The sequence below is a fragment of the Equus caballus genome, chromosome 14 (assembly GCF_041296265.1).
Source record: "Equus caballus isolate H_3958 breed thoroughbred chromosome 14, TB-T2T, whole genome shotgun sequence".
Taxonomy (NCBI): domain Eukaryota; kingdom Metazoa; phylum Chordata; class Mammalia; order Perissodactyla; family Equidae; genus Equus; species Equus caballus.
In genome coordinates this window covers 23,599,681-23,627,595 of record NC_091697.1, presented here as the reverse complement: position 1 = coordinate 23,627,595, position 27,915 = coordinate 23,599,681, and the positions used below count along the sequence as shown (strand labels likewise).

At 48.9% G+C, this 27,915-nt stretch overlaps 1 protein-coding gene and 1 long non-coding RNA gene across 4 annotated transcripts; one reads left to right on the top strand and one right to left on the bottom strand.

The window, feature by feature from the left end:
- Positions 1-822: 822 nt before the first annotated feature.
- On the bottom strand, positions 823-10,305 carry BOD1 (biorientation of chromosomes in cell division 1). 2 transcript variants are annotated; one of them, XM_014730353.3, is made up of 4 exons: positions 9,877-10,305; positions 6,217-6,341; positions 2,568-2,764; positions 823-1,593 (listed from the first exon to the last, which is right to left on the bottom strand). In XM_014730353.3, the coding sequence occupies exons 1-3, from the start codon at positions 10,111-10,113 to the stop codon at positions 2,569-2,571; spliced, it is 558 nt and encodes a 185-aa protein (XP_014585839.2). In that variant the 5' UTR covers positions 10,114-10,305; the 3' UTR covers positions 823-1,593; position 2,568. The 2 variants fall into 2 exon arrangements, with proteins under 2 accessions (XP_014585839.2, XP_023472988.1); XM_023617220.2 differs by having other exon boundaries at positions 2,496-2,764; positions 9,877-10,301.
- On the top strand, positions 10,069-27,915 carry LOC111767725 (uncharacterized). 2 transcript variants are annotated; one of them, XR_002799522.2, is made up of 3 exons: positions 10,069-10,422; positions 14,298-14,468; positions 26,108-27,915. It is a non-coding gene; the product is annotated as an uncharacterized lncRNA (long non-coding RNA). The 2 variants fall into 2 exon arrangements; XR_002799520.2 differs by lacking the exon at positions 26,108-27,915 and adding an exon at positions 15,081-18,810 and having other exon boundaries at positions 10,325-10,422.

Genomic DNA, 27,915 nt, shown 5'->3' with positions numbered 1-27,915 from the left:
AACGCGGATGGCAGGTAGCCTGAGCGTCTGTGCATAGGACTGGACACACTGCTCATTCCATGCTCACCTCTTAGCTGAGTACACGCCTAGAGGAGCCCTTCTCCAGGCCGAGGACTCCGGCTGTTGAATCCCAAACAGAAAAGGACAGCACCTACTTCAGCTGGAAATGGAACTGTGTCCATTAGGAGGTGGGAAGCAGAATACATTTCAGATGACTGCCACCTGCCCTAAACACGTGGCCAGCTTGGTTTGAAAAGAGGGCACACGCTGCCCAAACGTCTGACTGTGGTAGTACAGTCCTAACGTAGGGGTACTGACGGTAAAGGTGGAAGTGGTTTATTTTAATAGGGAACCAACTAAATAGGTTAAAATTTATTAGATTAACAATATCCAGTAGTAGACTCAACTAAGAACCAAAGACTCAGTTTGAAGTAATCTGTGATGTTGTCCAAGGCTTGGCTACAAAGCATCGCCGAGGGCCAGCAGCATCAGCATCACCTGGAGCTTATCAGCAACACTCTCAGGGGCCCCTGAACTTCTGAATCAGAATATATATTTTTTCTAAGATCTCCATGTGATGCTTGCACACATTCAAGTTTGAGAAACACTGATATAATCAGCACCTGCAATGGTCCAGGGGAGAGGAACTGCCTGCCCGCTCCTGGCTACGCTTGCTAGCTTCAGGCGAGGGCAGTTCCAAGGTATGTCTACCAACCCTTCACAGCCATTTAGTCATGTGTTGTACACAGGAATGGCACCCAGGCAGAGGAAAAGGGTTCCCCTTCACACCCCGGGGTCTATGATTCAGTAGAGGCTTCAGAGTACGAGTATCAGATGATTTTATTATAAAACTCAAGCCATTTATCATTGTTTATTTTTTCTAAAAAACACAAACTTGAGAATAAAATAAACGCACCCAAGACTCACTAGCCCTTGCAGGACAGGAAAAAGCCCTGGAGGGAGAGCCTGAGAATGTTTTTCCTCATCCCTACCATATGGACTTGCTCACACATCCAGGGACCCATGTTCTGTCACCTCCTCTACAAGATTCATGTACAAGAGGGTCACAACCACCTTAAAGCTATCTGATGCTAATGGTTTGTACATTCCAGTTTGCAACTCTGAGAAATGGTGTCAAATAAGCACTGCCAAACACCCCCTCCCAGCTAACCTTGACTGTCGTTCTTGGGTCGCGTCTTCAGGACTGCTTATGTTTCTTCATTGTAGCTTTTGTTTATCCCCAAGCACAAACCCTAAAATCCACCCACAGTCTCAAAGTTCAAGTATAAAGGTTAGGTCCAGGACCACCCCAGGTTGGTGTAGTGTTTCTTTATATCTCTGTAGTGTCTACTGGGAGTCATCCCCTTGGACAGGCTGGCCAGATGGCAGCACAATGCGGGGGCACACATGGTCACCTCTCCTACTGCCAAACTTGCTCCCTGTTCAATCTGGACACTGCCCCACAGTCAAGGTTGAATCTTGAAGTCAGTGCTGACCTTGGCCTGTCTTCATTCTGAAGTTGTACTCTTATGTAACCGAATCTATTTCTCCACCATCAATTCGATAGAGCTTCCAAAATGTGTCAGGCATATTCTAAAAAGAAAAGAGAATCACATCAAAATGCTACTTTTTGGGTAAGAGACTACATTTAATTTTATGTTCCTAAAAGAATTTACAATTAAACTAGAAGGAAACACGTGAAATGCGTGTTTTACACTCCATAATGGAACCGAGGTCTTCTTCCAGTATAGGCACAGAGACAATCTCTGCTAAGTCAGGGCTCTACGTGAGCCAGATGCTCTTGCTTTGTTCACTTGCTGATGTTTATTTGTCAAAAATAACAGCTATCTTAAAGAATCTTATAAAGAGAACACCAAAGTAGAACGAGGAATGAGGCACACCCAAGTGGTTACCAACAACAGCTAAGAGTCCACTGCTTCCATGCTGATCACTGCTCATATGTGCAATGGCTCCCAAACCCTACAAAAAGCACTGTTCTGTGCTTCAACAGGTGATTTTTAAAGTTAAATTAAATTTAAAGTGCAATGAAAACAAAGGAGTGCTCATAACAGAATCTCATGGTAACTGACAGTGGTAAACTCAAACCTCTTTAAATACGAGGAGGTTCAGGAGGGCTGAAAGCAGACTTTGACTCCCACATAGGACGCCACTTTAGAAGGCACTGCTTGATTTTATATCTAAAGTACAAACCCAAGTTAACTCACATCCAGGGGGGAGACTCATTTAAGCAATTTCAGAAAAACAAGGCTTTCATTGGAGTCTCCCTTGTGCACCCCATCATCCCAGCGGGTTTCTAAGGAAGCATCTCTTCAGCTTAAACGTTTAGCTATGGTGGCACAGGAAATCAGACTCACTGACACAGGAAACGCTACTAAGTAGTTCTCAGTAAAAAATGACTCAAACAGTAGGTGAAGTCCATCTGCGGACATGTTTTTCTGAATAGATAAGGAACATGACCCCCAGTAATGGCTTACCCCTTTCCTATCCATTTTATACATCTCTAAGCCAGAGGTGAGTGCTCCCGGACAAAAGACGGGCTACCGGACCTTAGGAAGCGTCCTGCGATGGAGCTGGAGGGTCCTGGCTTTCAGGCTCTGGAGGGGGCGCTGGCACAGCTTCTTTTTTCTGGGCCGCCAGGAATTCATGAATTGCTCGTTCTATCTGTGGCCTGAAGATGTGGTTTAGTTTGGGATCCACCACCTGACAGATGATCCTGTCCACTCCAGCCTCCAACATCCCTGACCTTGAGGAGACAAACAGATCATTCCGTTATTTACTTCCTCTAACCCTTCAGCCTCAGGTCCCAACAAGTGCCATCTGAGAGCCCAATAAATGTCCAGCTGGTCAAAGCCACAGCCCTTCTAGGGCATTCTTTCAGAGGGCAATCCACTTACCACACAGAGTTCAAGCCATTGCATTGTTACTTTTGAGGGGCAATTCACAACCAGCAGCTATTATTCCCAACACACAGCCTCATCCACTACCACCTCAAGCTTGCACAAAGGAACCAAACAGAGCTAAGCGCCCGGTGCCAAAGACAAAGCACAAGTGACAACGTGGGAGGAAAGAACCTGAAGACACAGGTGGAGCTGAAAAGCTGGTGGCACTGTCAGAGCCAGCGCCTCAGCCTCGACTCCGTTTCCTTCAACGTCTCCTCTCTCACTGAAAGGAAAAGCAGGAGAAGTAGGGCCAGCAGCAGCCTGGCCACTACTCCCCCACGGGACACCGCACAGAGGCGGCAGGCTGCAGTGTTTACAGCATCACCACCGACTCCACAGGGCCCTCGGCCGCGGCTGTTCCCTAGACACATACTAAGGAACCTCTAGGCCACCAAGTAAACAGCTAAGAAACAAACTGGTTCTAAGCTCTTAAGGGGCTAAAATATACCTTAAATCCTTTTTGAAGTAGAGCAACAAAGAGTCAAAATTTACGAATGTCTGCATTCAACCACTCCGGGCTGGGCAATGAGGAAGATCCTTATGACAGGGAACAAATCACAACTCAAGAGTCTGGAAAATAGTCCATGCAGGCTCAAACTGAAGTGTCTTCTCAAAGGATTAAAATATGCAAATACCATCTCAAGCATATGGACAGGTTTTATTTTCCATTAGACTTGAGAGTTCTTAAGCCATTCAAGCCTTTGCTTGGGTAAAAATAGGTCCTGCAGTACCTGGGCACATGGTGTGTCAGGTACAGTCAAGGAAACGATGGAGTGAACGGACACGGTGACAAGCGAGACCAGAGAGGGGCCCTGACCTGGTTAGGCTGAGCAGCGAATACAGCGCTCCCTAGTCAGGGCTGACCGGGAGCTTACCAACAGGAAACCGAGAAGTGAACACGGCGCCATCAGCGCACAGGGCGCCTTCAGGCAGAGCTGCACGAGACGGCGTGCCCTCCAAAAGCACGAGAGCACGGGGAGGGCAGCGTCGGGAGGCTGAGCCACCTCTCCTCAGTGACAGGCCAACAGCTTTCCAATGACACAACCCCGCTTCCTGAGGCAGATTCACAGGGGTCTTTACTGGATGTAAACGCCTGATCAGGAAAACAAAGTACCAAGAAAGAGTCGTTTGCTTTCCTGGTGATTGTAAAAGCATTTGAGGGAAACACGAAATCTTGTCAGGAGCCTAAAACAGAAGGTGAAACCAACACACATGTAGTTAAAACACTTTTAGTACAATTGGGTTCCAGAGGAAAAGCCGATTTCCTGGTGAGCCTTCCACTGTGGGAAGGATACAGCTCTGGGCCGGAACGGCCAGGCCGGTGCGCCACTCGCTCACCCGCTGAGAGCACTTAGGGGTAAGCAGCAAATCCTCATTTCAAAACTTCATTAGGATTTGCCTCAAATTCAAAATTAGCATGAATCATAGAGAAATGTCCCAGTATTAAACGTGAATTAGTACGTTCAGGTTAAATACATTCTAGATGAAGTCAAACAGCAGGAAAATTTACACAGATGATAAAACTATGAAAAAAAGCAGGGAAATAATTCTACATGGGGAGGATGGCGAACTTCTGAGCGGAGGAAGGTAAGGCGGGAAAGGAGGGAAGCAGGGCTGGGGTGGGGGGGGGAGGCTGTAATGTTCTAATTTCTCAAGCTGGAGGTGATGACTGGGATGTTCTCATTACTTGTTATACTGTACTCCTGTGCACTCTTCCGTGTTACATTTCCTATTAAAGGTGTGTAAAAACAAGTGCCATAAGCATACCTCTAGCATGGCATCAACACTAGTTGAAAATTAACAAGTAATGTTGATAGTCTTCATACCATTAATGGCACCTTTCCAAATATTTCAAAATACTCAGTGTTTTAATTTATTTTCTTAATATGCTGGGCTATCTTTTAAAAGGTAGGGTAAACACAAGTTTGTTACTTAGCTGCAAAACAGGCTTTTTGTGAGGATGAGCAACAACACACGTAAGGACCAGTGCCAGACATGGAACAGCTGCTCAGCAAATGACAGCTACTGTCCCCTTCTTTCTGAAGGAGCCCTGTGCCACCAGTCTGCTCCCTAGAGAAACGAAGGCCCTGGGGAGTGATTCCAGAATGATGAGGCACCATGCATCTTTTGATACCATGTTTCTTCCCTAACTTTGAGAGCTTTTAAAAATTTCAGCTTTCTTAGTTTAAAAAGATCCAGTGCAAAACGATCCTGGGACAATCCTGACCTTACACAGCTTTCTGTTATAGCTGCACTGTCTGTGTCTGTACGGTGGCTCTGTGTAACCTCATCACACGAGTAGCCTCATGTCACCAGTGCCACAATTAAGCTACTTACCTGCACCATCCCAAGACCTCTCGTGCTACCCTTTCCAGGCACACTCACCCCTCCTCCCATCCCTGAGCCCAGCAATTGCTAATCGCGTCTCCATCTCTGGATTATGTTAGCTCACGAATGTTATAAAAATGGAGTCACGCATCAGGTTTCTTTTTGGTATTGGCTTTTTTCACTCAGCTAATTCTCTGATATTTCTATTTTAAAAAGGCACGCTTCACAAGCTTTTAGATATTCCAGGGGAGTTCAGCAGACCAAGAAAGCCTGAACATAAGCACTAGTATTGAAGGTAAAAAAACACAAGAAAAAAAAAAAGACTGAGTAGATTAGGAAAAGCTTAACTTAGGACCAAGATTCTATGACCTACCTCCACTTTTGTGCCCAGTGACACTGAGAAGTCACCTGAATAAACTATCAACAGCACCTTATTAAGGTTCAGTTTGTCACTGTGGAGGACACACCTGAGTAAGACTCCAGGCCTTCCTGAAAGCTGCCATTACTTTCGAGGGGCCACGCGGACTCAAAGAACTTGTACAACAAACATTCACTGTGGGAATCAAGATCCAGCGCCTCTTGCCCAAGAGCCAACCATGGATATCCTGGCATACAGCTCCTGTGTATGTTCACATTACACTGAAAACTGTAAAGAGTAGGGAACAGGTCTTCAATTTGGAACATCTTTCCACGCACCCGGTCGAGATGTGCACAGGAGGCCTATGTAGGCTAGATAAACTAGCAAGAATTGTAATTGAGTTCCTTGCTTACTTGAACCTTAATCTTAATAAAGGAGGCGCCTGCTGTGGCTCGTATGTGACATTTCCTGGGAGGTAGCATGCACCTTGACCCAACAACGACCAGCACCAGCCTTCTCGTGCGTCACACTCCCGATTATGCCTGTGCGCTCTCCGTCCTGCTTACTTACTGAACCACGCTCTGCCGCAGACCGTTGCGCAACTGGTTTTTGTTCATTGTAGGATTCCATTCCTGCTTGTCCAGATGTGTTGACACAAAATTATCCACTTTCTGCCTCAAGTTTTGGTAAGCTGGCTGAAATATTAAAAAGAAGGGGCAAGTCAGAAGTTACACGCACCAAGGCTTTGGTCATTAGTTATTCAGAACACTGCTTTTCACAGAAATATAGATTTTCAAGTCCTCAAATACGCCTCCACTGTGACTATGAAGATCACATGCAGCACGGCAGAGCACGAGTTAATGGCTAATGCAAGCACCCGCTTATGGGGGGTGGGCACAATGCCAGACGCTTTATGATCCCTCTTCCTTCTCAAGTAACTCTGTGCGGGAGGTCCTATTAGCTTTCTCCTGCCCCTTCTTTAGAGATTAGAAATTTAGGCTTAGAAAAGTCAACCACTTGCCCACATGGCAAAGCCAAGATTAGACCTAGGCTGTTTCAGAATCAAAGGAACTGGTTTCTAGCCGGCTCCATGGATTACCAGTTCTCTGATTTTCCAGTCAGCCAACCTCCGAGTCTCAGTTATTTCCATCTATAAAACAGAAAGATGGCTAGCCTGCTCACCTCGCAGGGTGTTCTCAGCAGTAAACAAGGCTCAGGAGCGCTCTCTGCATAAAATGAAGGGCCACCCAAACCTCAGTGTATCACAAGAATGGAGACAGAAGCTGAGGCCTATGGAACACGGAGAAAGGCTGAGGGGAAGCACAACAGAAGTCCAGAAAGAACACAAGAGGCACTTAGTGATCCCAGATGCTCTAGACTCAGCCAGGAACAGCAGAACGAAATGAGAAGGAACTTCACGAACACAAGGAATGTGTGCTCCGAGCCTCCAAAAACCGCTGCTGCTATCAGCTGCTGTCCTCCAAACCCAGGCACAGCGAGCGCTGCTGTGCAGCACCTCGCTCCTCGCCTCCTCCCACTGTGGGCAAAGACTTCCCGACCCGGTGATGCTGAGTTCAGCAACCTGGTTTACTCCGATCAATGGAATGTTAGCGACGAGAGACCTTAAGTGTGGTGGTACTGTCTGGCTTGGCTCTAGTGCTCTGATGGCACTCTACGAGCACATGCCCTGGGTTACCCCTGCCCCTTCGGCCTGGGACCAAGGAGGAGTACTTTTGTAGCAAACCTAAGCCCAACCTGCAGCTTGGACCCAGGCCCAGGCAACCTGAAGGCTGCAGCTGAGCCACCCAGCTGAAGCCTACCTAGATCAGCTGAACTGCAGCTGACCTGCAGCCCTAGCAGCATGAGAACAAATGCTTGTTACAGGGCACTGAGATTTAGTTTACTCTGCAGTGTTACTGTGGCCGGAGTTTGCCAGCAGTCAGATAAATGAAACTGACAGAGGAATCAGGAGGCTTTAACTCCATGAGGGGAGGCTTCAAAAAGGCCAGGAGAACTGACTCACAAACAAACTCTCCACTGAACCTGCAAAGGAGGCAGGGAGATGGGTGAAGAGTGACAAAGACATTCGTGTACTATCTGCCTAACAACCCTCTTCCTTTCTTCACAAGGGTAGGGCACAGGGTGCCACAGGGTGGGTGCCTGACCCAAGCTGAGACAGTGCAGACGATCCCTGAGAAATCTGAACTGCAGCTGAGAGGCCCTTTCTAGAGGAAGGAGCTTTAAGATTGGATCCCTTTTTCAAATGGTTGACTGCTCTGCAGTGGCAGTAAACAGTCATAAAGGACAAAGATGAAAGATGGCCCTAGTGGAGTACCCCTGGGTCCAATGCATCCCTGCCCATTTGTTTGTTCATTCACTCCTCCCACGGATTCCCCAAGTCAGAGGAGCTTTTGTGCAAAGGAGCTAGAATTAGATTCGTCACTTGTAACCACGCATCCCGATACTATACCTTCTACTATTCAAAATAACTCACCCAGTTGGAGATGTTACTGTTTACTGAAAAAAGACAAAGGACAGCAAATGTCATCATCAAACCTGACCAGATCCTGACAATAGAGAATATTCCCTTTACTTCACAAAGAGAAAGGACCTACGTGCCTGCTGTGCACATTTTCTTGTATTATCCATCTCTCTCTCCATTCACCTATCAGTTTGCTCTATTTATTTATAGTTTGGATGCATTGCAAGGTAACTTACATATAGCATCAGCACACTTTCCCCTAAATATTTCAGCTGTGTGGGAAGGGGCCTAAGAATATACGTTTCTAACAAGTCCTCAGGTGATGCAGATGCTGCTGATCCAAGGATCACACTGAGAATCATGGGGCTAAAGCAACAAAGGACTTAAGATGCACCTAAACACACTCCAAAAATTAAAACCAGCTGGTAACTACCAGAAGGAACAACTAAGGTGGTGGTAACTGGGGAAGGCTCCAACTCCCTCTCCAGCAGCTTCTCAATGTTGATTTTTTTTTTTTTTTTTTTTAGTAACAAGCATACTGTATTGATTAAGCCACACAAAACCTAATGAAACATAAAAAATATGAGTGGAGAACTTGTGATGGAAGTTGAGAACACCGAGTCCTGGGAAAGGCGAAAGCTTGTCAATACATATCTGGGATCCTTACATAAGGAAAATTAAATACCTTGTTTCAAGGATAGCACTTCTACTTGGGTTTTTAATCTTGGAGAATAACACGCCACTTCCCATACACACCATCTGGTCTACATGTCAGTTTTCCACCCTAGAGTACAAGCTTTGAGGACTGGGCAGTGACTTTTCTTGTATCCATGCAGCCTGGCACAATATAGGTCAGTAAAAGTTCAGTAAGTAGATGGACTAGGTCTTTCCCTTCCTTTAAGGTCTAGTTTTAAGCTCACAATCTTGCTGGGAGGTAAGCAAAAGATTTCTACGACAGGCTCAAGGAGGAGAAAATCACTTCCCCAGACGAGCCCAGTCAGTAACAGAACCTCTTAAATCTATGACCACAAGGTCTTGTTAGAGAAGCTTCTGAAAAGGGAGAAAATGAACACACCAGCAACTACTGCATCTCTGACACTTAACACACATGACTTCACTGAATACAAACAACCTTGGCAAGTAGGTAAAGTGCATAGCATTTTACTGGGGTGTTGACCCATGGCATCAGGATCTAAAATAGGCACCAAATCCCCTGTCATCTTTGATGGAGTACAAAATAAGGGGGCTGGTTCCACAACAATGTACCGTAATTCAAGTGTGCAAAAGGAACAAATAGCTATAAAACGCTGATGGTTGTGCATTCAAACCATTCACTGTCTAATGTCAGCTCCTTAATGGTGAACAGAGAGCGGGTGGAAATTCTAAGCCATTCACTTACTTACCTCGCTTCCTACACTGTTATTAACACAATGAGCTTTGTTACCGAGGAGCTTTAAGGAGTCCCATCTTGGGAAAGAGAGGGTCTAGGCTGTAAAACCAGTACTGAACCCCCAAGTTCAGAGAAGCGACTAGGCTAAGTCACACTGCCAACGGGGATGGGCTGGGAGCCGAACCCACAGGTGCGTCACTCAGAAAGCTCCCTGTACCGCCCCAAGCGGCCTAATACCTCACTGCCGAGGTTTCTAACGTTTCTTTTGTTGCTCTCTCTACTTTGGAAAAGCAGAACTGCAACCCTGGCGGCCTCACGAGCAGCCCGAACCCCCCTCGGCTCGGGTGGCCTCAGCTACCTTGGTGTCCACGTCGGCCAGGCAGTCCCGGCGGAAGCTGTCAAACAGGCCCCGGCTCTTGAGCTGCTCCACGATGAGAGCGATGAGCTGCGGGTCGCCGGGAGGCAGGGAGGCCGGGTTGACGGGGCCGCCGCTTCCGCCGGCCCCCGTCGCGCCTGTGGCCGACCCCGCCGAGGCTTGGCCCGCTCCGCCGCCGCCCACTGCGCCCGTGCCCCCGCCACCGCCGCCGTCCGCCATGGCTGCGCCCCGGGCCCGCGAAGGAGCTCGAATACGGCCTCTTCTCAAGGATAGAGGGCCTGGGTCGTGTAGAGGAGGCGGAGGAACCTGAGGAGGTGGCGGGGGAGGAGGAGGAGGGAAAGGAGGCAGAGGCGGTGGCGGAGAAGTCAGGTTCAGCAGCAGCCGAGGCGGCAGAAACCGCCCGCTCCATCCCGGGCGCTCTCCAGATGACGTCACCGTTGAGCTTTGCATTGTGGGACGGGAAGTTTTTGGCAATCATCTCCGGCTTTCTTATGTGCGGAGGTCCGGCCGAGGAAACTACAACTCCCGGTAGGCTCCGGATTCGCTTGCTGCCAGTTTGCTGGGCAGTGTGGGAATTGTAGGCCCAGGCCCTCGTGATTGCTGCAATCTGTGCTGGCCTTCCTCGCGCAGTCTCTGTAGCCCTCACTTCGTTTTAGCACGTCCGAACAGTGTGCCGTTATAAGAATCATCTGTGGGGCTGATGAACGTATAAATGAACAAGTTTATCCCTTAAAGATTCTGATTCAGTATTTCTGGGTTGGGGCCTAACAATCTGTGCTTTTAACATGCATACCTGTGGCTTCCTTGAACAATATCATCCGGGAAATTGGGGAACAGAGGACTACTCAAATTTCTATTATTAAAAAATGTGTGGGATTTCCCCTCCTTGTGATATTAATAGCAATGCATACTTCTTTTAGAAAATTGAAAAATACCGGAACATTTTGACGAAGAAAATTGTGTCCCTGAATTCTCTTAGCTGCATGGATTTCCTCCCAGGTTAAATAGTCAATAGTAATAATCATAAACTAATATTGAGTAACTGGAATATATCGGGCATGGTGATAAGCACTTTGCACACACTATTTCAAAACAATCTAAAAAGTAGATACTATTATTATTGCTATTTTACAGGTGAAGAAATGGAGGCACAGAGAGTCTGTTGCCCTGATCACATAGCTAGAGGTGCAAAAGGAGAATTTGAACTCAGGTTAAGTGAATCCAAATCTTGCAATGTGTAACCTAAGGTGTACTACATCCTGAGAGCTAGCTGACATCATACCCTAGGTCAGGCTTTATATTCTGATAGTTTTTGTAGCCACAGTTCACCATTGGAACCGCATGGCTGCCACCACTATCCTCTCTTCCTTTCACCCTTTTGCCCATTATTAGCTCAGCTCTTACCCACAACCCTAGCAACTGTGTCTGCTATTTTTATTTCCTCATCTTACATAAACAGTGGAGGGGAATGTAAATAATAAATTCTGCACTATCCTTGGCTCCTGGGACGAGGCAGAATAGACAGCGATCTGGGATGCTCTCCCCTCCAACATTTCCTATTCAAGAGAGTTTAAATTAACCCTCAGAATAAATATTCAGGTGTTTATACTCATCCCTTAACATCAGCACAATCTTCCTCAATGGTTAGGTTAATAACAAACTTTCTCTCTTAAAACCTCACCATCCTCGAGATTACTCAGTGTCTATTACTAATTGACCCCACGCTTAGCACCTTTAGCCCCAGAAAAAGCCCAGTTCTGGCTGCCTGGGCCCCATGCTCATTCTCCAAGCTCCCTGATCACTTTGACTTGCCTCTTTATTTTTGGCACAGCACACCTTACTCTCTCCGTCCTCAGGGAAAACTTTTCTGACCCTCAGACCTAGTCTGGTCTTGTCTCACTGATGTAAACTCTCAGAGCCTCATTCTTGTAGCAATTATTGTAATTAAAGTGAATAATTTATGAGTTAATTGGCCACCCGTTTCTCTGCCAGAGTGTAAGCTTTAGAGCTGGAACCGTGATTTATTGTTCATTGGTGTTTCTCCAGCGTGTAGCACAATACCTAACTCAAAGGGAATGTATAAGTTCCTGTCTGTTTCCTACAGTCATGGAATAGAGTCAGAGAGAGAGTGTGTGTGGGGTCATTTGTAGACACAACCTTCAGGAAAGAAAGAAACGTTCTAGCAGGAGATGATGGATTACTCTGTCATCCCCTAATGGCTATGTGATCCCAGAGATTGGCAGCAGATGGTCACCCTTCGGCAATCTCACTGTAGGTCATGGGGACCCTGTGTCAGGCTTGCTGGAACTCTGAACTGCGAGAAGATGCTGCACCCCCAACCTGTCACCTTGCCTCTGGAATTGATATAAATCGGGTTAGGTGGGGGGATGAGGAACGAAGGTGACCAAGACTAGGGGAGGCTGATCATTCATCCAAACTTGCAGTAGGAGGCTGCCATCACATCCAGAATGTGCTCCTCCCCAGTCAAGGAAAGTGTAATACACAAGAACGGTCACCAGAGAGCACCATTGCTGTGTTAATAATCCAGGACCTTTCGAAATGTCTACACAGAAAACTGTTTTAACTTTGGCCTCGGTAGTAATCTCATTTTCAAGTATCCTTTAGGAAAAAAATCGTTGTTGGTTCTCAGTGTTAAAATTTGTCTAACAAGATGCCTGAGCCCAGTGAATTTGCACATTTTAGGTGCTGGAATATTTTATGTCAAAGACTGGCAGGAAAGGATGGAAACTTTACAAGCCCAAAATCAGATTTCAAAGGAGAAAGGGCAGGAGCTGGAAAAGAAATGAGATTCATAGGTTGCCAAGGGCAAACAGGAAGAAGCAGCCAAGTGCGTGGGCTTTTGGATCAGACGGAGCTGGGTTGGAATTCCAGCTCTGTTACTTTGGGGGCAGCGTGACTTTGGGAAAAGTTGCATCATCTCTCTGAGCCTCAGTTCTTCAGGACCTTGGAGAGGATTAAGCGCCATTTTGACAATCCATTTAGCATTAGTCCTGGTCCTTAGCAAATATTTAGGGACATACTGCATTCATGAATTTATATTTGGGTTGGGGGGTTATTTGATTAACCTCTGTCTGCCCCACTAACCTCTAAGTTCCGTGAAGGCAGGATTGCCTGTTTCCTTCATCACTGTGTCTCCAGCACCTAGAACAGTGCCTGGTACATACAGGCTCTCGGTAAATATATGATGGATGAATGAAAAAAATAATGAATGAGTGAATGGGAAATTTGCTCTTCTAACTATAAGATAAGGCCATTTAAGATTTTTGATACTGCCCTCAACCAAATGTCAGGATATACTCAATAAGCAGAGGGGTCAGGTACAATCTAGGGAGCTGGCCATAATAGATGACTAACCTGGACTAGGAAGCTGGGGCTGAGAGCAGGCCCCAAGGTTAGAAGTCAGTCTGTGGGTTGCCTTGGTAACCTTCCATCCTTCTAATGCATTGTTGTTTCAAATTACTATTACTAAAGGATGTCTAATGAAGGAGGCAAGCTGATTTAATCTAGAGAGAAAAGTGAGAAGTTTGGCTGCTCTACTGGGCATTCCAGGCTATGCTGGGACATCATACCCTTCTGGGCTCAAGGACAGGGGTGCATGGAGAGCAACAGGGAGCTGCCAGATCCTGTGTCCTTACCCTCTTCCTGAGACAACCAAGGCAGGAAGGTTCTGGAAGGTGCCTATGGGCTTGCACAGGAAGTGATGGTGGGCCAGCCACTTGACTTCCTTCCATTGCCTTCTCTGGCCAACCCTACGGTGTAGCCTTTTGGTTTTCAGCCCAGGCCCTGGAGCCAGACTACCTGGGCTTCAATCCCAAGGGTGCTGGCCCAGGGTCTTTGGCAAGTTATTTAGCATCTCTAGCAGGCCTCAGTTCCCCCACCTACAAAATGGAGAGGATCAAAATTGTCCCTACTTCCTGGAATTTTTCTGAATAAATAAAATATTGTCTATAAAGTACCTAGCATGGAAGTCAGTACATAGTAAGTGCTCAATATATTGTAGTTATTATTATTACCCACTGGGGACAACTCCCCCCGACACCCACTGAAAACCTTGTCCTTCTTGCAGTACATATCCTTGCTGGTGGACCTGAACACTTATTTGTTCACTTAAAAATAATGGTATTGTATTCTGGTGTAGGTCCAGATGGAGGCAGCGGGGAGAGGTGAGATACATGTATGAACTCTGCCTTGGCCCTTATCCTGGGGGAGTTCACACCCTAGAGAAAGGTCATCATCAGTAGAGTGCCTGAGGATGGAGGTGGGTACAGAGGGAACCGAGGAGGCTCAGGTAACTCTGCTTGAGGCAGCCTTGGGTACATCATAAAGAAGGTAGCATTTGAGGGGTCCTAATGAATGCAGTGGCATTTGCCTTCTTTTTGCAGGAAGTGCCTTTGAACACCCTTCCTGCATTTGGGCAGTCCCTCAGCTTATGAGTCTTGCCAAGAAGCAGAGACCCCTTCTACCTGAGAGTCCAGAGACTTGATCTACCAGCTTCCCAACATGTGGTCTGGACTCCAGCCATCAGGGGTCACTCTGGCACTCTGATGCAGCAGGTAGGCACATGAAGAAACAAGTCCTGGGGAAGCCAGCCATTGTGGAGTCCCACAGGGGTATCCAAGCCTGCATGGACAGCATCAGAGGCACCTGATGCCATGTCTGTCCCAGCATTGGGGCAGTGGCGTCTCCATGGAATGTCCAGTAGTGTGATTTTGGGTGTGGCTCCTATCCATGTCATCTCCAAGTCTGGATCTCTGGCCCTCCCAGGGATTCTGGGAGCCATATCGTATCCTTTACTGCACACCTTTACTGCTTAAACCAGCTAGATTTCAGCTCTGTTGTGATTAAGAATGTTTCCTGGATAAGTAGGTAAAGAAGGGAGAGGCTCAGGGTCCCAGGCAGAGGGTACAGCTTGAGCAAAGGCTCAGAGGCTTGAAGAGCGTGGATATATTCTGAAAACGGTTGCAAGTCCCATGAGCTTCATGGGTTTGCAGAGCATGTATTTGGGATGGGTTGGGGACCAGCAAGAGATGAGGTTGGTAAAGTAGGCTGGGGCTTCATATACTACCATTTCAGAGGTTGAACTTGACGTTGGGGTGGAGACAAGGGTTTTAAATAGGGCAGGACCAGCATTAGATGCAAAATTGACAAAGCTTTCTCTGGGACAGCACAATGCAATTGGACTGGGAGAAGCTGGAGGCAGGGAGACCAGTGAGGAAGCTACAAGAGTTATCTCACGCGGCAGATGTTGGCTGGAGCATCCCTGCGGCCTGAGATCTAGCTAAGACTGCGGCCTCCCCCACCCGCCCCGTCCCCTTGCCAGGGGCCATCCTAGGCCCTGCAGAAGGCCAAACTGGACCCCTCCACCATTCCTGCAAATTCTCCACGGTCCCTTCTGCTTAAGAGCTCCTGCCTCTCCTGTATTCATTTTACTTTATGGATTTTCACGTGAAACTCAGCATCTTGATTCTTCGGAACTGACTGAAGTTGAGGGTATCAAAGGAGGGACTGACATTTCCACAACATTAAAGACAAACAGCAAACTGTACTTTCAACCTTCTTGTTCTTGGAGGACTTTCCATGTCCTGAGGGATTCGTGGTCAGCTGTTTCTCCTCGTGAGTGCACCAGCCTCGTCCAACTCATTATTTCCTCCCTCCTCCCCCTGCCCTGTCTCCTCTTCTCTCCCACCCTCACGGTGTGCCGGTGGAATGCCAAATTCTCATGGTGGGATGCGCTGCGGGTCAGCTCTCTCAAGCTCTTTCTTCCGAACTCGGCTCCGGGCCTACTTTTGCACCTCCAGGCCCACGGAAGAGGTCATCCAAACATGAGGGTCATCCTTTTAACGAGCCCCCCACTCCTTTGAAGACAGGAGTGGTTAACAATTATTTTTCTGCCTCTATACTATAGCTGTTTTCAGTTGCATTTTGCTGCTGGTAACTGTAAACCACAGAATGATAGCGGCTTACACAAGTCAAAAGTTCGTCTGTCTCGTGTAAAAGTGTGGGGGAAGGCAGTCCCACGACCCTCAGGCTCCCAGGCTCCTTCCGCCATCTTGAAAACGCTTCCTTGTGATCCAAGATGGCTGCCCGCGTCTCTGGCAGGCTGGAGGGCGGGCACGGTCTTGGAGCTTTTTGGTACAGCCTCCAGTTAAAAACTGGGGTTCATGTTATTAAGGAAGAAGTGGCCAATGTATATTAGGAGGAGACTAATGCTCTGTGTCTGTGAAACCCACTTACCTCAGAAGTTACAACGGCGCTCTTCTCTGGACTGGGTGCCGAGGGAAGCTTCGATGTGTGGTCTGTTGGTCAATAGGCAACACAGTACCGATAGTTGTTTTCCCTGCTTTTAGAAATGTCAACACTACAACTTTAGGAAGGGCTGTGGGGCCGGTCAGACCCGAGGAGTGTGAGGCCCCTCAGAGGTGCGGGCAGACCCCTTGCTCATAGACCCTCGCTTCTCTGCATTTTCCTGGGACTCGGCCTGGCCTGTCACTTCTCTGCAGCTGAGGCAGAGTATGGGCCCAAGAGGCCTGTGGACACACCAGGCATCCCAGCTCCTGCTGCCCATCAGCTGCTTACAAGTAGAGGGGTGATTTCCAGAGGGAGCCTAGGGTTACTGAGAGGTGCCTGTGTTTCTGGGGAGACAGTGCTGTGGCTGTGGAGCCTGTGGGCAGAGACAAGGCTGCCTGCCTGCCTGAGCCTCAGGAGGCCGGGCTCAGCTCCTGGCTCTCATCACTCGTGGCCCCTCCAGTGCTTCGTTAGCGGGCTGCGCTCCAGACATTTGCCGCTGCCACTTGCAGTTTGAGTGGACTGCCTTCTGTGACCACATCCCAAAATGGGGGTTTCCTTCAGCCCCCAGGGGTGCTAGAGGAATGTACAGGTCCCAGCAGCACAACCCAGAATAAAACTCAGGTCCCTTGCCCCCGTTTCAGTGCCTTCTTCTTCTGCTTCCTCCCCAGGAGGGCTCTGGTTGGCAGGCTCCATGCAGTAGACTGTGGGCATCATTAAGGCTATTCACCACATATTCCCAGCTCTCCGGCTTCTAGACGCAAGGCAGGATTGCACCTGCTGGCCCCACGGAAGAGCCATGTGACTAGTTCCAGCTAATGAGCCATGAGTAGAAGTGACATGTGTCACTTCTGGACTAGAGCCTTTCATTGCTCTAGATCTTTCTTCCCCTCTGCCATGGTGACAGTGGGCAATATTTGAGATGGTGGATGCTCCATCAGCCTGAGCTCTGCGTTAAGTGAGTTGGAGCAGAGGCCCCAGCTGACCCCTGATGGACAGGTGAAGTGAACAAGAAATACATTTTTGTGTTTTTGAGTCACCCCGACTTAGGAGTTTTTTGCTCCTACAGCGTTACCTAACCTGACCTGACTGAGATATGTTTACCATCTACTTGGTTGCCTAGCATCTCAATGCCCTTCCTGTTTGGGGGTATCCTGCACCCTCTGAGACTTGTTGGGAGGCCAGGCCTTCCTGGAGAGAGTGAAAGTGCCATATGCCCACTTTCCCAGCTTCCCTTGCAGCTCAGGTTCAGTCGCAGGACCGCAGCCAGCAGAGATAGTGGGGGGATGGCTGTGGTACCAGGGCTTCTGCATTTGTAGCAGCTGTAGCAGGGGCATTGCTGGGCTGGTTCTGAACCAAGAGTTTGTGCTATGAGTCTGGCTGTGTGACCTCCCTTTTCTCTTACCTGCTCACTCAGCCAGATCTCCAGCCTTCCTGTCTGTTCTGTGAGCTGCCCAGTATCCCTTTCAGCTTGAATCACCCAGAGTCTATTTACATTGCTTGAGACTAAGAGCCTTGGACTGATACAGCCAATTAAGGGACAATGTGAGGCTGCAAGGGAGGCGGGAGGGAGGGAACTGACAAGGTGCACCTGACTTCTCTCCCCCTTCGTGAGCTGCTGCTGCAGGAGCAACCCTTGTCTGTCTTAGCCCGAGCAAGCCAAGGGTGCTGGGCAGGGGCTGCTGGTCAGCCTCGGTCAGCCTTTAGATATGTGAACCTCACTCTCTTTGGGGAATGGGCAAATAGGACCTCACTTATAGGGTGGTTGTAAGAACTGTATTTGAGAGAGTTCTGGAAACCATAAAACAAAACCCTAGGGCAAGTTTACTACATTATTATTGTAAGTGTTAACTTGCCTGAATATATCCGGCTGGCGCGTCTTGGTTGGTGTGACAGGGCAAAGTGCCCTTCCTGATGCCATTCTATTGCTCAGCTCCTTGGGGATCACAGACCAGTCCTCTCAATTCAGACCCATCTACGTTCTGCCCAAGAGACCAGAGAGCCCAGTTTAAGGTAATGATAAGATTCCCGATGGGCTTGGTGAAAGCGAAGAAACACAGAGGTTGGAAAGGATATTAGGGATTGCTTTATTCAACCCTCTCAATTTGCAGAGTTCAGAGAGGGAGAGCCCCTAACCCCCAGCCACACAGCAACTCTGTGGCTGAGCTTGGGGTTAGGATGCAGATCTTTTCACTCTGACCGCGTGTCTTAATCTGGAGGAATACTTGTACTGTAATCCAGCTTGGCAAACATGATTTGGAAGTACAATTCTCCCTCAAATTCACGACCCTCATAGATCCCCCTCGAGAAGCATGCCTGGTGCACCCCTTCTCCTTTTCTTTCTCAGCCATCGAAACCACTTTGTTGAGGAAGGGTGAAAAATTGCTGAATCGATCTTTTTAAACTGACACGGGATCTGAATCAAAGAAATTTGGAGGAGAGAACTTTCTCGTCCAAGTGGCTGCCAGCCCCCGCTCCCCCCAGCTGAAGTGCTCCCTTGTTCTCGCCTGCTCTGCCCCAGATTCATGGGCCGCTCTCCGAATCGTTGGCAATTTTCTCTGCACTGTCCTGACAACCTCCAGCCATGAAATTAAAAAGCTAGTTTCCGAATCTTGCTCCTAATGGCTTTGTCCTTGTCAGCGATTCGATAGAGAAACCTGGAAGAGGGAGTCCCGGCTGTGCCTGCAGTGGGCTGAAAGGCTTCAGGGATGCCAGTGGGCTTCGTGGCGGGAGGAGGAGAGAAGGCACGGTTTGCCAGAAATGAATGAATTAAAGGAAGAGTGAGAGGAAGAATGAACTCTGGGCTTCAAACGGAAAGATTCCTGTGTCTCAGCAGAGGTCCTGGGGCGCGTACTCCGAGACCTGCTACAAAATGCTGAGCAGCACACATTTCCCCACCCCAGTGCCCGCTGGGCCGCGGCCTGGGTCCAGAGCTCAGGGCTGGAGGGCTGGGGAGTAGGAATTTGGGGAGGAAATAGCTCCAAACTGGGGCAAGCCCTGGGAGGCCAGCCCGCCTAGCCAGTTCGCGGTCTGGCCAAGCCCTCCTCCCCCAGCTCAAGCGTCTCCCCCGAATTCGGACACCAGTGCTAACTCTACGAGCTATCACCGCTGCCCGCCCCCTCCAGGGAATTTTAAGAAGTCCTCAAAATCCAAGGAATTTTAATTACCCTTAATTAAGAAAAAAACCTTATAGAAGACCACTGTGGTATGGCTCACTGTGACATGGGTGTCCCTGAGCTGCAGGAGGGTGGGGCTCAGCCTCACTGCTCTGTGTCCCCAGCCCTTGGCCTTGGGGCCCACACAGAGCAAGGGCCTGGGAGACACTTGTGGATGAAGGAATAGGAGCAGCTGCATCCAGAGAGCTCTTTTCCCGCATGGTCCCCTCTGGGCCAGACTGACAAACTGGCGTGGAGGTGTGCAGGCAAGCAGGAGAGAGACCCTGAGCACTGGGTCTCCAGGGGCGGGCTGAATGAGGTCTGTGACTTCACGGCCAGGGACCTGGAACATGTTGCTTCCTCTCCCTAATCTGTCTCTTTATCTATGAAATGGGAATTGCCGTGGACCACTCAGAAGGAGGCAGTCAATTAAACAAAGGCTTGCATGTCAAGTGCTTGCCGTACAATCAGTGCTCAGTAAAAACAAAAACTACCAGGACCCCCGGACCCAGAGCCCGTCCTGACTGGGCACGGAGGCTCTTCCTCAGAGCCTTTGCCTCACTGTCCCGTGGATCTCAGGATCAGTCTCCTTCCTGGACAGGCCTGGCACTGAATGGGCCCTGGAAGCTGTCCCAGTCCTCGCCATGTAACTGAGCATGCGCATTCAGTCGCCCCATCACTCACTTATCCCCATAAATATTTAGTGAGTACATTCTGTGTGCTGCCCTGTGCTGGGATTTGGGCTGAAAGAGTAAGTAAAAGGTGGCCTGGCCTCAGTTCTTGGAGCTTACAAGCAAGCGAGAAACAAACAAGTGAAGTCAAGATGAGGATCATTCTGGGTCCAGAGATGCAGTGGTCAGGGGGCCCCTTTTGGGAGGTGGCATTTGAGCTGAGACCTAAACAATAAGAAGGAGCCAGCCACCCTCAGACCTGCGGGTCCCAGGGGAGGAAGCAGTGTCCAAAGGCTTGGAGGTGGGAACAAGGCTGGCTGGGGGGCTAGCGTGGCTGCGACTGAGGGAGCAGCAGGCAGGGGTTGGGTGGGCCTGAGGAGAGGGGTTGGGCTACATCCTGAGGGTTCTGGGAAGCTGCTGGAGAAGTCATTTCACAGGCAGTCTGCCCAGAGGTTTGGGGCTGGGTCCCGAGTCCAGACCATGTGCGGGGGGGTGGCGTGCTTTCCCTCCTGTCTCCCTAGAGGCTCACTCCCGCCCCCTCTCTGCCCTGCACCTGCTGCACCTGCATTAAAGGGAGGGCTCAGAACAGACACATAGCTCCACCAGGCTCAGCGTTATTGTGTATGGCCCACCTTCTCGAAAGTGCATGTCTCCCTGACCTTGGAGTCACACCTCGGGGGGTCATGATATACTTTCCTGCCTGCTGCCAGGCTCTCCTGCTGCCCTCCGTGTGTGGAGCACATGCCAGTGCTGGCTGCCAAGGGCCTGCCAGAGATGGAGATGCCCTTCCCATGGGGGCCCTGATCGGGGCAGTGGTCAAGTAAGCTCCACGGTGGGCCCGTCCTCCAGGCCCCTGGGCTGAGCTCACCTCCGTGACCGAGCCTCTCCTGGTCCCAGCTGTGCCAAGCAGAGGAGCTGCAGCCACCTTGGAGGTCGGATCTGGGGTCCTAACACCATATTGGCACGACCAACCAGTTCTCAAAGTGCTGCCCATTTGCGGTCGGGCAGCCAAGGGCCCTCTGGTGATGTGGAGCCTGAGAGCCATCCTGTCTCAGCAAGGAGCTAAGAAGCTATGAGACATTTAATCCAGCCCCATTCATTCATTCATGCATTCATTCGGTAAACGTTTGCAAAGCACCTACCATGTGCTGTGCATTGTATTAGTGCCAGCTTAATACTGTATACTGGGAACTGTGTGGTGAACAAAACAGAAATGATTCTGGTCCTCATAGACATCAGTATTTTTGGAGGGGTGAACACACGCAAAACTTACAGAATATGTAAGTCTGAACCGTGATAAGTGAGAGAAGGCAAGAACAGGACATGCAGTTACAGACCCGCGTTAGGTCAAACCTGGTCTGACAGTGCAGGTATGAGTGACACAGGTGAGGTCCTAGTCACATATAAATACCCAGAATGCCTGTATCCTCCCTGGGTTTCCTTATCAATAATACATGCCAAAATAAAGTGAAAACCATGTAAAGAGAGTCTGAAATCTGGCCAGTATTGAGATTAGCTGGTGAATCCTGATGTTAATGAAGTCATTAAATTTGATAGTCTCTGTGTTTGTAAACTCAGAGATTCGAACAGGTGACACGTTTGAGGAGCATCTCCCGTGTCAGGCACTGTGGTGGGCACGGGGGTCCCCGGGATGTTAACTGTTAGCTGGAAGCGAGCACTCCCGCCTGCCTGCTTGGCGCACCCTCATGGTGACTGCTCATGCTGCGCCACGTGAGGGATGGCCAGGCTGCAAAGTCCTGCTTGTCTGTTTGGTTTTGCTTCAAAATTTGACCTTGTTGCCAGATTTGTGTTGAGATTAACCTGACAATGTCCCCAATGTGGTTCATTGTACGGTGGGTTAGGATTTCACACTTGGCGAAGTGAATTATCCTACATCTTGGTGAAGCAGGCACAGAAGGGGAGGTTTGCGTGGCAGAAAAATCTCTTTTTAGATTAAGCAAAATAGAATTCATGCTTGAGAAAAGAGTGCTATTTCTGTCTCCAATCTGATTTTGTACCCATTATAGTTTTAAGCTCTGTGTCCTATTCCAGAGCAAAATTCTCCCCCCCTTCCCACCCCTTATCATCTCCTCCCCCTCCTCCTCCCACCCCCTCATTGCTACTTCTCCCCACTCCTCCTCTGTCTCTTCATCTCCCCCCCTCCTCTTCCCACCCCTTATCATCTCCTCCCCTTCCTCCTCCCACCCCCTCATTGCTACTTCTCCCCACTCCTCCTCTGTCTCTTCATCTCCCCCCCTCCTCTTCCCACCCCTTATCATCTCCTCCCCTTCCTCCTCCCACCCCCTCATTGCTACTTCTCCCCACTCCTCCTCTGTCTCTTCATCTCCCCCCCTCCTCTTCCCACCCCTTATCATCTCCTCTCCCTCCTCCTCCCACCCCCTCATTGCTACTTCTCCCCACTCCTCCTCTGTCTCTTCATCTCCCCCCCTCCTCTTCCCACCCCTTATCATCTCCTCCCCCTCCTCCTCCCACCCCTCAGTGCTGCTTCTCCCCACTCCTCCTCTGTCTCTTCATCTCCTCCCCCTTCTCTCCCCCCTTATCACCTCCTGCCCCCTCCTCCTCTCCCCATCCCTCCTCATCTCCTCCCCGCTCCGCTCCTCGTCCTCTCCCCTTCTTCCCACCTCTTCTCCACTACTCCCTTCTCCTTCTCTACCCTCTCGTCCTTCTTAAATCAATCACCTTTATTTGGCTTTGATTTGGGGTGCAGTAGCCATCAGGAGATTTAATGTTAGAGGAAAATCAGATAACCTTGGAGCTGCTGACCTAATCTATAGGAGTTCCTCCGTTTTTCTCTATAAAATGGGAATGATACAATACCACGTGTATTTATTTGCACAGGTATTTATTTTTGCCAGTCTTCTGGCTTCTGTGAGGAATAAAAAAGGAATGAATAGGACAATATCCTCCCTCTTGGCAGCTTCCTATTTCAATGAGAACCTCTTATCTGATGGAGCTTTCTATCCTAAGACCCTCAAGATGGAGCATAGTTCGCGGCTGTATGTAATTGAAGGCGAGCTAGAGAGGCACAAACTCCAAGTGCTGGCAGAGTCTGGGGTCAGCGTGGGCTGGAGAGAGGCTCCATAGACAGTGCGGTGATTAAACTGAGTCCTGAAGCTTGGAAAGATCTGGAATTGGAGGGCAGGGCGCTCCTGATCCTGATGGTTGGAGAATGGGCGTGGTCATAGGACCACCCCGTCTCTTGCCTAATTCTGTTTCTGTGCTAGTGGATACCTGCCTTCTTTTTTTTTTTTTTCCCCAAAGATTGGCACCTGGGCTAACAACTGTTGCCAATCTTTTTTTTTTTTTTTTCTGCTTTATCTCCCCAAACCCTCCCTGTACACAGTTGTATATCTTAGTTGCACGTCCTTCTAGTTGTGGGATGTGGGACGCCGCCTCAACGTGGCCTGACGAGTGGTGCCATGTCCGCGCCCAGGATCCGAACCCTGGGCCGCGGCAGTGGAGCGCGCGAACTTAACCACTCGGCCACGGAGCTGGCCCCAAGACCTGCCTTCTTGTTTTCCCACCTCTCCCTCTCATGGCAGCCCCTTCCCACAAACCTTTTGGTATCAGACCTTCTCTCTCCTCTTTCCTCTCACTGGAAGTACCAGCCTTGTCACTGTGCTTGTCATACGGGAGTTTCCTTTGGCCCTCCCAGGAGAACCAGACGTTCCAGCACAACGAAGCAGTGAGCGTGGGGGCCCGGGCTCAGAGCTCGCGCTGGCCGATGTCTGGGTCCTGCTCTGCCCAAGGCTTGTGAGTGGGCAAGTCAGTGGGCAGGGGGAGCCTCCGAATCCTCTCTCGTAAACTGCGGGTGAGAATGCCGACCTTGCAGGGCTGTTTTCAGGATGAAATAAAACAGTGTCTGGGTAGAAGGACTGGGGCAGGTAGACACTCCCCCAAAACACTAGTTCCAACTTTTCCCCAGTTCATTTCAGCTAACACGAGGGCAAAGAGGCCAGGGAGGTGGAGAGGGAAAGCGCTCCCACTGTGGGAGCTGATCGTGCTGGGCTTGCTGCCCGCTTCCATTCCTGGTTCCTGGTTCCTGGTTCCTGGTTCCAGGAGACGTGGCTTGTGGACCAGTGACTTATCCTCTTGAAGCTACAGTCTCCTCGTCTGTAAAACAGAGATATCCAGAGGGCTGTGCTTGGCATGAAGTTAGACAACGCATGCGAAGTGTTGCACCCGGTGGATGGCATCACCATCATGGTGACCACGGCCGAGCCAAGGCCGCAGAAATTGTACCTCTTGGTGGCATCAGGCAGAACCTTAGAAAGATGGTGAAACAAGTTGAAAGAGATGAGTCATCTCTAGAACTCTTGACAAGGAGTCTTTCCCCATCTCTCATAAAGGTCTCTGCAGGCAGGAAGCGGGTTTGGAACAGGACCCTGGAGCCCCAGGATGACTGATTTTCTCGAGTTGCCCTTTGAGGCTTGCACACAACATCCTGCCTCCCTCAGAATTCACACATCGCCAAGAGCTCATCACGTATCAAGAAGAGAGTAACCAAACCCGGGGCAGCTGGCATTCTGGGGCCCTCTGTCTGCTAACCTTAAAGACAATCCCAGCACGCTCACAACACCCCGCCAGCCCGCTTCAGGAGCCCGGGGACAGGAGCACGCTCCGTGCCTGCTTGTTAGAGTGACAGCAGCGGAGATCAAAGTTTAACGCACCGATTCTCTCTCTGTTTTCAGGTGCCCGCAGGATTGAATGCCTCACCCAAGGAGCCCACAGAGGGTGGTTGGGTGGAACTGAAAGAGGAAGGAGAGGTCAACCCTGCTGCATCTCAGTGAGGGCTCTGAGTGCCCCGGCCTTCCCTGGGCCTCAGCTGTAGGGCCCGCTTCAGCTGTTTCCCCACTTCTCAGGTCCATGGGGGTTTGGCAGGCGGGAGGAACAGCACAGAGGGACCCAACCGGAATAAGCCCCCAGCAATGGAACTGCTTGCAGGAAAACCAAAGGAATACCTATCTGGACATATTTTCCTGCTTCTAGGCTGACTTCGAATGCATGGCACAGACAGAGCCTGCCCTTATTATGAGAAATAATAAGGGCCACGAAGCTGATATGGGGCAGGAATGCGCTCGCCTCCTCCCCTTTAATGACGTTCAACAGCAGTAATTGTTATCACTGTAAAAACAACAAAAGCAGCTTGCACCAACTGAGCGCTGACCACGTGCCAGGCAGTTTTCTAAGCACTTGACACGCGTGAATGCATTTACTCCTCACCACAACCCTGTGAGGTAGGGTGCTGGCATCCCCATGTTATAGAGGGGGAAACTGAGGCTCGAAGAGCCATTGCAAGAACCAGGAGATAATATTCTTAGGGCAATGTGGTCCCAGCCATCGAAGAGCCTACAGTCCAGTTGTTATTTTGAGGAGTGCATAAATGCATAAATTCGTCACTAGCTGTAGGCAGACCATGACGCATGACATCAACACAAATAAGGGGCGCAGAGGATCTGAAAGGAGGGCTTGTCTGAGCCTGGAGAGGTTGGCAGGTTCCAACAGTAGATCCAGATGGAAGGAGAAAGGGGGCGTGACCAGGCAGAGGTCATTGCTCACACAAAGGGCCGGAAGCAAGTCTGGACAAAAGGAAAGAATCCCAGGGTGCCAGGACCGGTGTTCGTAGAAGGTCTGGCTAGAAAGGGGAGGTGGGGCTGAGTTGGGAAGGCTTGAATGCCGTGTAGAAGGGACTGGATCTTTTTTGGTCAACTGTAGGGAACAACTGAAGGTTGGAGCCGTGATGGCCCAGGACTCTGCTCTTTCGCTTGGCTTAGGAAAGGAAGTGGGAAGAAGGAAAGTGACCTTTGGAGACAGGCAGTTCTGATTTCAATCTTGATTTTCCCCATGAATTTGTTCTGCGTCCTTGAGGAGGTTATTCAACTTTTCTGAACAAAGAGCATACTTACATGCATTTCCTAGGCTTCTGGAGAGAACTGAATATGATAATGTATATACAGAGTGAGATACATTGTAGGTGTTCCATGATGGTGGCCAATATTATTACTTATTAAAAATATGAATTCTCCTGTTTCTTTTCTTTTTTTTACTTGTTTCCAAAAGCCTTGCCTTCCTAGGACCTGTCCTTCTGAAACTGAGAATATGAAGATCTACCTTCTCTTTCTGGATGAACTCCTACTCAGCTCTCAAGACCCATTTCAAAAGTTCCCTACACTGCAAAACCTTTGCCAGTTTCCACAGTGCGAAGCAAGTTGCTCTCTCTGCCGTGCCTCCAGCCTGGCCCTCATCATATCGTGTAGTAATTGTGTCTGTTTGTGGTCTATCTTCTCAGCCGGATTGGGAGTTTCTGGAGGTATGGAAACTGCCTCACATCCTTAGCTTAGCAGGTCTCCAAGTGTGGTCTGCAGACTGTTGGGGGTCCCCCAGACTCTTTCATGGGGTCCTCGAGGTCAAAACTATTTTCCTAATAACTCTGGGACATGTTTGTATTTTTCATCCTGTTGACATTTGCACTGGTAGTGGGTAAACTGCTGGCATCTTAGTACAAATCCAAAAAGTAGCGCTGGTGTGTACAAGGAGTCATCATCTTCTCCACTAGCACACACCCTCGTTAAAACACACGCCAGTTTCACTTCTTAAGAACGTCCTTAATGAGGCAGTAAAATGATTAACTTTATGAAGTCTAGACCCTTGAGTACGTGTCTTTATAATAATCTGTGTAAAAAAAGTGGGAAGTGCATATAAAGCACTTTGGCTGCATCCGAAAGCACAGGGTTGAAGGCAACGTCAAGCAAAAGCACATGTGTGATTGTTTGAATTGTGAGCTGAATTACTCATTGCTTTTTTCATGAAAGAACAACTGACAAACCCTGGTTATTGAGATTTGGGCCTGTGGCGGATGTTTTCCAAAAAATGGACTAGGTGAGCCTGTCACTTTAAGGAAAGCAACTGGCAGTATTTGTTGCCAATGATAAAATTCAAGCTAAGTGAAATCAGGTTTGGAAAACTATCTGCTATGGTGAGCTTGACATCTTCCCATGAAACATCTCTGATGAGAACTGTGGTGGTACTAATGATTTTGAATTGCGGATGCTGTCTAGGGAAATCCATCAATATTTGGAAGATCTACATGAGTCAGTGAGGCAATCGTTTTCAAGTGAACAATGAATGTCATAATATCATGCATGTGGAAAAGATCCATTCAAAGTGCAAGACAGACCGGTGGGTTTTAATGTGACAGAGTAGAAAAGTTCATTGACGGGGTTTACAGATTTTGCTTTGCAGCCACACTTTACCACTTGTCAAGTTTTGGTGAAGTACCAGAGAATATGCATGGTTATCTGAGAAGGCTGTTAAAGTACTTCTTCCTTTTCCAACTACATATCTGTGCAAGGCAGATTTTCTTTATACATTTTAACCAGAACAAGATATTGTACCACACTGAATGCAGAAGCAGATCCGAGAATCCAGCTGTCTTGATTAAGCCAGACATTAAAGAGATTTGTGAATATACAAAACAATGCCACTCTTCTCATTATTTCTTCATTCTGTAAAATATAGTATATTTTCATACATGTTACATGTGAACGTTGTAATGAGTTTGTTATTATTTTTAAATTAAATTAAATTTTTTTTGGTGAGGAAGATTGGCCCTGAGCTAACATCTATTGCCAATCTTCCTCGTTTTCCTTGAGGAAGATAGTCACTGAGCTAACATCTGTACCAATCTTCCTCCATTTGTTGTACATGGGAAGCCACCACAACGTGGCTTGATGAGTGGTGTGTAGATCTGTGTCCAGGATCCAAATCCGTGAACCCCGGGCCACAAAGTGGAACACGTGAACTTAACCACTACACCAGCAGGCCAGCCACTATTGTTATTTTTTAATGAATGAGTAAATGAAAATGTG

Coding starts and splice junctions, on each gene's coding strand:
- BOD1 (XM_014730353.3), bottom strand. CDS start 10,113: ATGGCGGACGGCGGCGGTGGCGGGGGCACGGGCGCAGTGGGCGGCGGC. Junction 6,342..9,876: donor TGGCCGACGTGGACACCAAG/GTAGCTGAGGCC, acceptor TTAATATTTCAG/CCAGCTTACCAAAACTTGAG. Junction 2,765..6,216: donor CTGCGGCAGAGCGTGGTTCA/GTAAGTAAGCAG, acceptor TGTCTCCTCAAG/GTCAGGGATGTTGGAGGCTG.